Source organism: Carica papaya, chromosome 5 (genome assembly GCF_054855325.1).
Source record: "Carica papaya isolate Zhongbai chromosome 5, ASM5485532v1, whole genome shotgun sequence".
Lineage (NCBI taxonomy): Eukaryota > Viridiplantae > Streptophyta > Magnoliopsida > Brassicales > Caricaceae > Carica > Carica papaya.
Window position 1 is genome coordinate 40,940,724 of NC_142313.1, and position 13,395 is coordinate 40,954,118.

At 32.9% G+C, this 13,395-nt stretch overlaps 2 protein-coding genes across 2 annotated transcripts; both read right to left on the minus strand.

Moving 5' to 3' along the window:
• Positions 1–1,889: 1,889 nt before the first annotated feature.
• LOC110821149 (F-box/kelch-repeat protein At1g80440-like) lies at positions 1,890–3,082 on the minus strand. The gene has a single exon (XM_088221002.1). It carries the CDS (start codon positions 2,998–3,000, stop codon positions 1,930–1,932), a length of 1,071 nt encoding a protein of 356 aa, XP_088077128.1. The 5' UTR covers positions 3,001–3,082; the 3' UTR covers positions 1,890–1,929.
• A 4,780-nt stretch (positions 3,083–7,862) lies between these two features.
• Positions 7,863–9,238, minus strand: LOC110820995 (F-box/kelch-repeat protein At1g15670-like). The gene has a single exon (XM_022050643.2). It carries the CDS (start codon positions 9,122–9,124, stop codon positions 8,057–8,059), a length of 1,068 nt encoding a protein of 355 aa, XP_021906335.1. The 5' UTR covers positions 9,125–9,238; the 3' UTR covers positions 7,863–8,056.
• Between the last annotated feature and the right edge of the window lie 4,157 nt (positions 9,239–13,395).

The window sequence follows — 13,395 nt, forward strand, 5'->3', positions numbered from 1 at the left end:
TGGTTATTCTATTATGTGTAGAATATATATTTTTTAATTCGTCATATTATTTTTAAAAGATTAAATATTTAATTATGAATAAACTCAAATAAATACAGAAATTGAAAACTTTAAAAGGGTTTTTCTTATAATTAAATTAAAGTTGGATTATTCTACAATATCTCTAAGTATCTATCACATATTTTTGCAAATCCAATCAAATATTAAATTAGGTCTTTTAATTTATTGATTCTTGTGACAATAATCGTAATAAAAAATTAAGATGGTCACATATAATTACAAAAGAATCATACATGATACTTGATAAAATATTAATTACTAATAACAATAAGACGAACAATAATTGACAAATAAAGAAATAATAATGGTAAAAATGTTCAATAGTTTAAGTTGACTTTGTGTTCATCATTTATTAGCTTGACAAATAGCAAGACTTATTTATTAATGTTATCACAATATGTTTTTAAAAAGATAAAGATTGAAAAAATTTATCACTTTTTTTTTTCTTTTCTAATAAAGGGATGATTATGGATGAGGATCAAATCAAGTTGCAAGGGTAGGAATTAAAAATAAATTAGATATAAAAGTTGAATAACATAATCAAAACATATTCATATTAAATAAAAAATAAATAACTATAAAACTAAAACGTTTATGAATTTATAGTGAAAAAAATTCGTATGTCATGCGATAAATCTTCTAAATCAATATTCGATGCTTTTGAGTATTTACACTCTCTTTTTTATGATAAGACGATACAATAAAAAAAAAACATACATATAATTTGAATACCGTAATCGTATATTTATAATGTAATGGCTCCGAAAATTAAAAGAAAACGTGTATATAAAAATTTTAAGTGCGGAAGCGAAATAAAATATTATGATTACCATTCTTTATACAATAACTAAAACGTATTAACGTATGAAAGAATAAGTTAACTAAAGTAAATAGTAAAAATGAATACTATAAGGAAAATTATAAAATCTTTAGGCATCTATTCGCCGTCTTCCTGCGAAACAGACTCGGGATCTGAAATGGTTAAGTAAGAAATGAGTTATACTATCTCAGTAAAAATGTCACACTATCTCACTGTCACAGAAGTAAAGGTTGATAGAAAATAAAAACGACCAATAGAGCATAATTTATAAAAAATAAATAAATATAAAATTAAAACGTACATGAATTTATAGCAAAAGAAATTCGCATGTCATGCGATAAATCTTCTAAATTAATATTCGATGTTTTGAAATTTTTACTCTTTTTTTTTGTAATAAAAAAAAAAATATACATATAATTTGAATACGATAATCACTTATCTATAAGTACACATATATGTTATTTTAAAAATAAAATTTATATTATTTATTTATTATTTATTTTTTATCAGACTAAATTAATTTAATAATTTTTAATACACAATAATTTACGTATATAAATTTACATGATAAATTATAATATTTCTTAAACATTTTTATCGATAGCAAAACTTTTTTAAAAAAAAAAAAGAAAAAAAAAACTCATTAGAATAAAAATAAATAATTGGGGATAATGTTAAGCTTTATTCTCTGATAAATTTTATCTCGAAAGTTATATATGAAATAATTCATACAAGCCAATCCCAGAAAAAGGACAAATTGAAACGTAAAGGCCACGCAAAGGACAAAGCTTGACTCACCATGCACACACAGATATATATAAATATATATAAATATATATATATATATATGGGTACGTATATATGAGTTGTGTGATCAGAATTTAAAGGTAAAGGTGATAGATAAACGTCGTCCTATTCACCCATTAAGTTGAAATTTTTTATGTAATATACACAAGTCAGAGAGTACTTATCGCATACTCGTTTTAATATTTCATAGCACAAAAAACCCTACACCAAATTTCAATTTCCCATTTACTGATTTCAAAACATTAAATCTCCAACTGACATCCCGCTTGAACATGTCCACTAAACCCATCGCCTTCCTTCACTTTTGTCCATTTCGAGCTCTTCAAATCCAACACACAGATTTTATGGCTTCCCCCAAATTCCGCCGACCCAATTACCAAAATCCTATCTTCTTTCAAACTTTCTACACACGCAACATTGGACACCTCACCAGGCACCTTTCCAACACTGTGCCACGCGGCACCTTTCTGAATCACCACGTCATCCCCACAACACACGTACAACTCTCCCCCACCACTACCCACGCAAGCTCTCGGACACGTCTTCCCTTTTAAGAATGTCTCCTGCACCTCGTCCCACCGCCACGTGGACACATCGAATGCTTCCGCATCTCCTTCGAACTGCCCTTGCCGATCCGTACAATACCCGCCGATTACCCGCAACTTGCCACGCTGGAAAACCGCTTTGCACTCGTCGCGCTCCCTCGCCATGTCAGGCAAAAAACTCCACCGATCCTCCGCCACGTCATACTTCATCGCCGATCTCAACGCGTTTTTGTCCCCGTCGTGTCCGCCCGCAACGTACACCGTCCGATCCAGATCCGACGCGCAACCGAACAGTAACCGCCGTACACCTGGCATGTCGGCCCCACGCCGCCATTTGGCCGACGCGAAGTTGAAAACAAAAACGGAATCGCTAGTCTCCCAAGTCTCCGGGTCTAACCCGCCCATCACCACGAGTTCCAAACCGACAGCAGCGAGCTGGCAAAACATGGGCAACCCGTTAGGCAAGTCGGGTATCGGAGGCAACTCGGACCAGTCACCCGTATCAGGTTCCAGAACCGTGACCCGATAAACCGGCGTGGTGAAGCTTTTCGCCAGACCCGAATTCCGATTCGGGTCGAGTCGTGCTTGGGAGAAAATAAGAAGGTTTTGGGTATGAGCAGTAGATTTTCTTCGGCGAGAAAATTCTGGGAGTTGAAGCTCAAGTCTCCAAGCTTTGCAAATGGATGCAATGGTGGGGAACTGCTTGTAGGGAAGACGAATCAAGCAGTCTCGGGCAATATCGTTAGGGAGATCCGGGATTATATCCATGGAAGAAAGAGGAAAATCCAGGAAATTAAGAAATGAAGAAGAGAAGGAACGATTTGAGAAGAGTAACAAAGGATTGATGGCTTTATAGGCGTAAGATTTTTTTTTTTTTAAAATTAAAGTTTATTTAAAATTATTGTGAAGTTGATAGAATTTGAAAAGAGATAAAGTCGTTTGTTTCTGTGAGTTGTAAGCAAGTGGGTAGGGTAACCACATGGCTTTCTTCTAGAAACAATAGAGGGGCCATGGTTAAAGCACCGATCAAGAACAAGATGCCTGTCGATTTTCATTTTATTTTTCAAATATTTTATTTTGTGTGATATTTTTATTTATTTAATAAATCCCGTTAGCGAACTTCATTATCAATAAATCAAATATTATTTATATATTAAAGATAATGGGGAACATAGGGGCGATTATAATTAGTATGTTCTTGACTCTCCCAAAAAATCTTAATCAAAAAATTATTAGAAAAAATAATAGTATTTGTTGATTATGTTAAGTTGGTATTATATTGATTTAATTAATGGCATGAATTGATTTTCTATAAAAGGTGGACCAAAGAAAGATTTCATGTTATATTCTATCCACAATATAATAGTAGCTTAAAGAAATAATAACAAACAAAAGAAGCCCACAACGTAAAGTTATTTGGTTTAATGAAAGGTACTAAATGATATATATAATTACATAAAAATAAAAATAAAAATAAAAAAAGTATGGGACAAATTTTCAATATTTATTTATTTATTTAATATAAAAATTAAAATATTTAGATTATGTTTGAAAATTTAAACAAACTATAAAAAAAAACTAATATTTACAAGAATTTTAAATTTTTTAATTATTTTAAATTTTAAAATTAATTATTATCTAAACTTTTAAACATATTTTAAATATTTTAATTTTTATCGATGAATTAAAAACGGATATAAAAAATTAGATACTAAATTATAATAAGTGTTTGTTTAATATGAATGTAACACTTAAACTCGAGAACTTAGTCCGGAATAAATTTTTTCTATTTATAAAATATATATTTAAATAATTTAATTTTTATTAAATTTTTGAAAAAAAATAAATTATTTATGAAATTAAAAACAATTTTGTAAAAAATTGAAGAAAGTGTGAATAAGGAGTGTGTTTTAAAAGAAAATTTGAAAATATATGGTAAAATCACAAAATTAGAAAGTTTGACCATGTGGGACGGCCCTGTCAGCAACCACGACGAGTAAAAATGCGTCACATGGACACGCTGACATTAGCTCCACGTGGGTGATCCGCGTGCCTGGGTGATCCGACGGCCAGATCGCATCTTGCGTGCACGAACGATCCAGATGCATTCTTTCTTTAAACGGGATCGGACGGATGAGATTGACCATGCGACGGCGGTTTGCCTCGGGTTGGCCGTTTTCGGCCACACTCGCATTGGTTCTTGCGATAAAACAACCCTACGGCCCTCGGGAGGCCAAAAATTTACGAAAACCCGAAGCTTACCGGCGGCGGTGCTCTCGGGTGCGGCGGCTCTCCGGTAAAGTTCGTGTTTTGGTGATTCGGCTCCGATCAACCTATAGAGAAAAGAATGGTGATCACGGTGATATAAAAATTGCATTAAACGGAGGCCGGAAAGAGCCTCATCGGAGGCAAAAACCGAGAAGGGGCGCGGCGGCGCCGCTGGCTTTCGGCCGTGTTTTCCGGCCGTTTGGCCGGAATTTTGGCTCCGATTTGGCCACTGGAGAAATCAACGTGGAAAAACGAGTCGGGGGTATGAAATTTACCTCGATCGGCGGTCGGAAATCCCTCCGGTGCGGCGGCGGGTGGCGGCGACCGGCTTCTGGTTCGTCTTCTCCGGCGAAGGCAGGCGGCTAGGGTTTGGGGTCTGGTGTGGGGGTCTTATTTATACCCTTTTGCCTTTTGATCTCAGCCGTCCATTTTGTTTTAATCTGGGCCGTCCGTTTTTGATTAAATCTGGACCGTCCGTGCGCGCGATTGATCTAGGCCGTCCGATCGCGCGCACGCGGATCGCCAACGTGGCCTGTCCCCGGTCGACGTGGTTTTGCCACGTGGCAGGTCCTGGTTGGCCAGGCCTGCTGACTGGGTCTGCTGACGTGGCACAAACGTTTTTTTTTTTTTCTTCTTCAATTTTCCCTGGGCGCTACATCTTATACCACATCAAAGTTGCTAGTGGAGGTTAATATCATAGGACGTTTATTTATTTGTTTTCAACTATTTATTTCATTTTTGTTTTATAAACTGTTGTAAAATAGATATTTTCGTAGTCTTATTGGGCACTCTAATTTACTGTGTGAGAAATGTAAATCCTGATATTATTATTTGATTCCGCCCTTACAAAATAAATTGTTTCTCTTAAGGTTTTGAGCCTTCACAATTAACATAGAAATTATGACTTATTTTATTTGTTAATTTGAATTCAAATAAGATTCATCTTTATTTAGATTCAGAACATGTTTATTTTTAAATATCATGTTACTAGTGAAAATTTATCTTTTAGGAGATTCGATTTATATTTATCTCTTATATAGTAGTAGATTATTTTTTAAAAAAATTGAATTTGATATAAATTTATTTAAATGCACTTTTAAGTTATTAATTTTAAAGTGAAACGAATGGAAATTTAATTTTTTTTTAATCCTTGAAAAATTCTAACAGTGTTAAATTTCAAATTTTAATTTAATAATTTACTCAAAAAATGTATTAATAATTATAAATTTTAATTATTATTCCTTATTAGATTCTCTAATTTCTTGTCTTGTAATAATTAATTAAGTGTTTATCGTCAAAAGAGAAAGGTTGAATATTACCAAGTATTAATTATGTTGGGAGGTTGAGAAGAAAAACATCAAACACAAAAGACTTTTCAAAATTCAATTTCATAAGAATAAATAACTTCTCACGCGTCATCATTTCTTTTTATAACAATTCGAGTTTGAATAATTATAAATACGTACACCAAAGAAGGTAATATATATATGTATATATATATGCATACACATATACATACACATACGTACGTATATCTTTATTATTATAAATATACTGTATGAACTAAATAAAGTCTTTAGACCTTTAAATATTAATTTGTAAAGATTATTATTAATACAGCCGCCACTTAATTGTATGTAGTAATCTAATTAATTAATTTCAAAAAACTTGTATCTGTATTTTTAATGAACTTAGTTGGCTGTTTAACCAATTAATTTTTCTCCGCGATAATTATTATTATTTTTGTAATTTAATTATCTTTTTTTTTAAAAAATTGAAATTTATTATGTACTATCTTTTAACATATAATTATACATATATTATGATATGAAAAAATGTATAAAAAATATTAGTTTTAATTTATATGATGAATTAATAAACGACCTTGAGAACATGGAAAATGTTGTACATTTATGTTATATAATAATAATTTTTTATCCTTAAAAAATAATTGATTATATATATATATATATTATAAAACTGAAATTAAAAGAAGAGTATCTCAACAAATTATTGGAAGAGAATCTACACATGAAAATGCTGGAATTTCAAAAGTGGGTAATTTAATAATTAGAATGTTCTTTTATATTTTTATTTTTCTTTGAAAGAATGTTCTTAAACTTTTTAGACTAATGTTGTTATGTTATATGGTCAATAACTGTGTTCCTTTAAGTATATATGCTTTAAAAGGCCAAGAATAAAATCAAACAATTATAAAATTGAGATGGGTAATTGATAAATAATTGATTTATCCCAAGGAATAAGTCAAAAAATATTATATATATATATATACGTATATGTATGTTTTATAAGACAGTCAAAACGGTGTGCAAAAGAACAAAGACTTTGAACAGATGAAGTTCTTCAAAGGGTTTAAGAAACATATATATATAGCAAGAGGAAGGATGGTGTGCTTTGACTTTTTAAATTTTCCAATTTTTGAGACCATGAAATATGTGGGTTTAACTTTTGAAAAAATAAAATAAATCGGCTAATATAATTACATTATATGACAATTCAATTAATAAAAATTCATTATTAATAATATGTTTGTATATATATATATATAGTTTGTTAATTTCATATGAGAGGCTGTTGAAAAAGTTTGTCACTACTCTACTCATTCTTGAGCATACCTTAATTTTTTCTTAAGATAAATGGATTAATTTCATGACTTAAATATGGTAAAAATCATTTTGTCTATCTTTAACTAGAAAGTTATTGGAGAAGTACAAGTATATATAGAGTTTATTAACTAAAATATATGTTACAACACTATAAATTTTAAAAAACTAAGTGAGAAAAGAAAAAAAAATATATGAGTAACCGAAAATAATATATAACGGAATAATTAACACTTTATTTCTTCTATACGATATTATATATTTTCATGTATATTCGTTAAAATATTATATTATGATTAGTATTTATGTGTGATTTGATTAATAAGATTATAAATTTATTAAATAATTATTTTAATGTAAAAAAAAATTAAATGAAAGTAAAATTTTTTTCTCAATGATGATACGACGTAATTTTTAATATAGTTATCTTTAATCCATAAAAAGCTAAACGATCGATCAATTAAGAAAACTTAGATATTTAATTAATTTCACTCAAAATATATAATAAAATGTACCAAACAAGATGATTCATTTTAAAAAAATTGCTGGTTATACGAGTTTAAATTAATAAAAAAAATAAATCATTGCTTCAATTATTTAATTCGCAAGATCTTGCAATAATCTCACAAAAGAAATGAAAATTTGAAGAATCAAAATGAGAAAATCGAAGAACACAATAGTAAATGGTAAGAAACCCTAATAGAGTTTCTTTAGCTTCATGAAAGAGAGGACACCATATATACAACATCTTTTAATTTTTAACCTTGAAGAATATATTTATACATGTGGATTTATGTAAAATGTGTTTTGACATAATTAAGACTTAAAAACTCATGAAACTTTGTTCTAATTATGCCAAAAACAAAGTTTATTTAACAAGCAAAAAGAACCCATCAAAACTTGTAATACAATTTTCACTCAAAGTTTTAAATTTAAATCTCCATGTGACATCCCGCTTGAACATGTCCGCTAAACTCATCATCTTCCTTCACTTCTGTCCACCTCAAACTCTTCAAATCAAACACAAACGTCTTGTGCCCTTCCCCAAATCTTGCACACCCAATTACCACAACCTTATCTTCTTTCCAACTCTCCACGTAAGCAACATTGCACACCTCAGCAGGCACCTTGCCAACACTCTGCCACGTGGAACCTTTCTGACTCACCACGTCATCCCCACAACACATGTACAACTCCTCACCACTTCCCACGCAACTCCTCGGACACGTTCCGGCTTTTAAGAACGTGTCATGCACTGCATCCCACTGCCACGTGGACACATCAAATGCTTCAGCATCTCCTTCGAACTGCCCTTGCCGATCCGTACGGTACCCGCCGATCACTTGTAACTTGCCACGCTGGAAAATCGCTTTGCACTCGTCCCGCTCCCTTGCCATGTCAGGCAAAAAACTCCACCGATCCTCCGCCACGTCATACTTCATCGCCGATCTCAACGCGTTTTTATCACCGTCGTGTCCGCCCGCTACGTACACCGTCCCATCCAGATCCGACGCGCAACCGAACAACAACCGCCGTACACCTGGCATGTCGGCCCCACGTCGCCATTTGGCTGACGCGAAGTTGAAAATAAAAACGGAGTTACTAGTCTCCCAAGTCTCCGGGTCCAACCCGCCCATCACCACGACATCCAACCCGACAGCCGCAAACTGGCAAAACAAAGGAAACCCGTTAGACAACCCGGGAGCCGGAGGCAACTCGCACCACTCTCCCGTCTCGGGCTCCAGAACCGTGACCCGATAAACCGGCGTAGTGTACCGTTTAGCGGCACCCGGTTTCCTGTTCGGGTCGACTCGGGCTTGGGACATAACGAAGAGGTTTTGGCTATGAGAAGTAGCTTTTCTGCGTCGGAAAAATTCTGGGAGCTGAAGCTCAAGTCTCCAGCCTTTGCAAACGGATGAGATCGCCGGGAACTGTTTGTAAGGAAGGCGAATCAAGCAGTCACGAACTATATCGTTTGGGAGATCCGGGATTAGATCCATACTGTTTCAGAAGAGAATGAAGAAAAAGCAAAAAGGTAAAGACGAAGAAGACGAGACTAATGATTTGAAGGAGCACTGAGAGAGGTCTGCTTTATGGATTTCGCAAGATATGAGTGATTTAGCTTTATAGGCTTTAAGGGTTTGTATGATTGGTTTTTTATTTATTTATTTTTTTTTTCTAAAAGAATATTTTGTAAAGTATTTTGGAAGTTCTAAGCAAGTGGGCTAAAACGGTAAAAGTGTAAAGTGCTTCTAGAAACAATGGCTGTCGTTTTATAGAATGAGTTGAACAGGGAAGATGACGACGATCAGACAGACACTCAGATTCAATTCAAAGGAGCTCTGTTTGTAATTTTTTATTCATTTAAACGTTATGACGTTAACGGAATTTCTATTTTTATAATTTCAATTTTAATTCAAATTCATAAAATTAATGGATAATTAATTAATTAATTAATTAAGAGTTAGAGAGAGAGAGGGAGTGAGGTTGACGTTACAGATCTAACACTACCTCCTTAAATTGTTTGGGGCACTGAATCGATGATCTCAAAGCCTAATTAACACAAGCTCATGCACCTTAAACCCAAATTAACTAATTTTCTTATGAATTTCTCCCTTCTAATACGTAATTATATTTCTAACCTCTTTTTACATAAATTTTCATTATAAATTTGTGATAATTAGGATATATAAAACTCCACTCTAATAATCATAAACAACTTTGTTAAATTAATATATATATATATATATATCCTTCCAAGTTTATATTTGCGTGAAAGGTAACATGATTAACACAAAAAAAAAGAGATTAGTAAATCCATTCACTTATTAAATTAAATTTGACCCCTATTTTAATTTTGTATTAATTTTTTCTATATTTTAAAAAATATTTAAATTAGTTAATGTAACGTCCCGTTTTTTTTTTCTTTTCATGTTGAGCGTAATTAACAAAGCAGTCAATTCCATAGTCAATCGGTTAAGCACAAGAAAACACTATCACAATCCCTTATTCAATGATCAAGGTAAATTTACAATCATACACAAGGCATCGCACACAATACAACCGTACTCAATGACTATGCTACCATCAATACACATTCTATTCGGTCAAAGGAAACGAAAATCTTTATCCTGTTACTCTACACATTAGGTTCGGACGCCAACAACTTCGATCCGGACTCCGTCCCTACATCATTTGTAAAGAAAAAAGAGTGAGTTCATTTAACTCAGTACGGTACAAATCAAAATATAGGTGTGAGATGCAACAATATAAACCCCAAGTTCCTACCAACAGTTCACTACCGAACCCCAGTCCCCCCCTGTATCCCACAATCCCACCTACCCGGGGTTTTCGTCTCCCGACGACACCCCAGGCATGCCAGTGATACCACCCACCACCAAGATCGGCAACCATTAACCACCTATCGACCCCTACTGGGCCACGCACGCACACTATTTTCCTTCGTTTTCGTCACCAACATCGGCGACCATCATCCACCCACCGACCCTTATCGGCCACACACACACACTCTAATCATTCTCTCCCGTCAACAACATCGACGACCATTCGCCACCTCTTGACCTATACCAGGCCACACACACATACCCTGATCATTCTCTTCCGTCACCAACATTAAATGTTATTGATATTAGGGACCAACTGAAAAAAATAAATAAATTAAAATATTTTTTAAAAAATATAAAAATTAATTTAAACATAAACTAAAAAAAAAGATTGTATAAATAATAAAAAAAGATAATTTTGCCATTAAAAATTTGTATTATCATAGCAGATACCTGGCTTTTTTCTTCTTGCCTACCATCCAACTTTTTGTTGGCCTTAAAGGCTTTCACTTAAAAAAAAAAAAAATGAAATGCTTAACAGCCAAAAAATTATATATGAGTTTGGAAAAATGATATCTCACAAAGAATATATATATATATATATATATACATACATATTTGTTGACATAGGCACACTGTTATGATTTCTCATGCTTGGTGTTTGAAGTGGCATGCATTATCTTATGTATATAGTTTTAATTTTTTATTAACTTATTTAAATAAATTAAGAAAAATTAAGTAACAAACAATTACTAAACTTTTTATCTTTATTTTTGCATCTCTTCATCTCCCATAGCCTCTTTTACCTTCAAAAACACTAGATAGTCTAAAATTCTATACTCTTATACTCATTCTAACATGTATTTTGCATAAACTAAAATAACACAGAAGTAGTACAAATAGAATTAAACCTATACATTCGAGATTAACAAAAGAAAAATCTATGTGGTTGAGAATGTAAAGGCCTAAAATACGAGACATAAAATAATACTGAAATTTATTAATTTATGAAAGCAGTTCAGAGTTTATGGTTACATTCCTTGCACATTTTGATTAAGACGCGCAATAAAACTATGGGAATACCCTTAAAGAACATAAATGAAAATGCGTAATAAGAAAAATTAATATAATCAACCTCTACTCGATACTAAAAAAGTAGAGAGGCAACATTCTACCTATTTTTCTTTATGTTCAGGATATGGGTCTTGGTCGTCATGATTTTAAATAATTAGTAATAAAGGGGTGAGTTATACTATCTCAGTAACAATATCAACATCTTACTACTGATACAGAAAATCAAAAGTTTGTAAAAATCATAAGACAACCAGTGGAGCTCATTTTTAAAATAAATTTATTTAACTAAAAACATTATTTTTTTAACTCATCTGTAAGTTTCTGAATGTTATTTATGAAGAGAAGAATCAGAATAGTACTACGCATTTTAACAGACCAACAGTAATTAAACTTTATCACTTTTACTTACATACCAGTGCCGCTGGGGGTCCATAGGGGTCCCCACTACACGTGGATCAAACACTTATTCAATTAATCAGACAACCATCCTCATACCCCGTCTAGTAATGGGTGCCAAATATACAACTACTTCAATATTCCGTCCAGTATGAACGTAATCAAAATAATTCCCAAATCATTCCGATGTGGGACTTCTCAGCCCCGTTCGATTGAGGATAATGTCTATGTTAGCATTTACCCTATGTACCAAGTCCGTACATCCTCTCATATGACACCCGGTAAGCCCCTTTAATTTAACAAAGTTGTTTTACACATACAATTTTCTATTACTATCTAACCACCAATAACGTGTAAAACTCACATTTTGTAATTACAAGAAAACGGAATTCATGCATTAATACTTGTTAAGAGGTAAGGTCGTAAGTAAGGATGAGATATGATATTATAAGAGAATAGGGATACCATGTGTTCTAACAACATTATAAGTGAAATGAAGCGATCAATTAATGAAGCAAAATGAATTAAAACCCAATGATTCAAGAAATGTAATTAAGGCATTAGCTTTGAACTGACATAACAGATAAAAATGGAAACAGTTTAGGTAAACTGAATAAACAAGAAAAATAAGGATAAATTAAAGTACACTAAAATGAAAACGAAGTAATGATAAATAAATAAGGTAACATAACAACAATAAGACAACACGAAAAAGCTAGGGACATCATAAACTGACCGATCACTGGCTCCATCAGCAACTTTTTTTTTATTTAATCAAGGTGATCGCCAACCATTTATAATTTTTCATTTATTATTAATTTGACTTTAATTTAATCGTAATAGGGAGAAAGGGTGAGAGATTCGTATCCTGCGTCGGTGTCTGAAATACCGCCTTTTCTACAACGCTTCCCAGCGGTTTTCAGTTCCTGAATATTTTAGATTTTTTTGCTAAAATCAAAATTTATGTCAAATAACGTGAAAGTATGCAAAAAACGATAAAAAAGGGTCAAAATTCTCACCGGGGGCCGGTTTAGGGTTCCAGCACAGTAGTGTTGTCGTGCTTCGCTGCTAGTTATGCCTTTTACGGCGGCTCCTCCTATCGATCAGGTCAGTTTTGGGTGAAAACTTGCGTAATTCGTGGTTAGGTGGCTTTCGTTGGTAGAAAAAGGAAAAAAATTAAAACTTATCGGAGGTTCTGGTTTTTTGATACCGCGGTTCTACCACTTCTTCCTTGTAATTGCGACTTTCCTTCGGTTACCCTACATCGAAAATACGTTGGGTGGTCTAGGGTTGAAAAACGAAAGGAAACTAGAAAAGGGTTCAAGCTCACCAGAGTGGTTTTTTGGTTTCAGGTGCGGTGGCTTAGCCGAGCTTCCCCCCTCGTTTTTGGCTTCCCCTTGGTTTTTCTTACATCAAAAAGTGATTTGGGTAATTTAGAATAGAAAAACATAACGAAC

Coding starts and splice junctions, on each gene's coding strand:
- LOC110820995 (XM_022050643.2), bottom strand. CDS start 9,124: ATGGATCTAATCCCGGATCTCCCAAACGATATAGTTCGTGACTGCTTG.
- LOC110821149 (XM_088221002.1), bottom strand. CDS start 3,000: ATGGATATAATCCCGGATCTCCCTAACGATATTGCCCGAGACTGCTTG.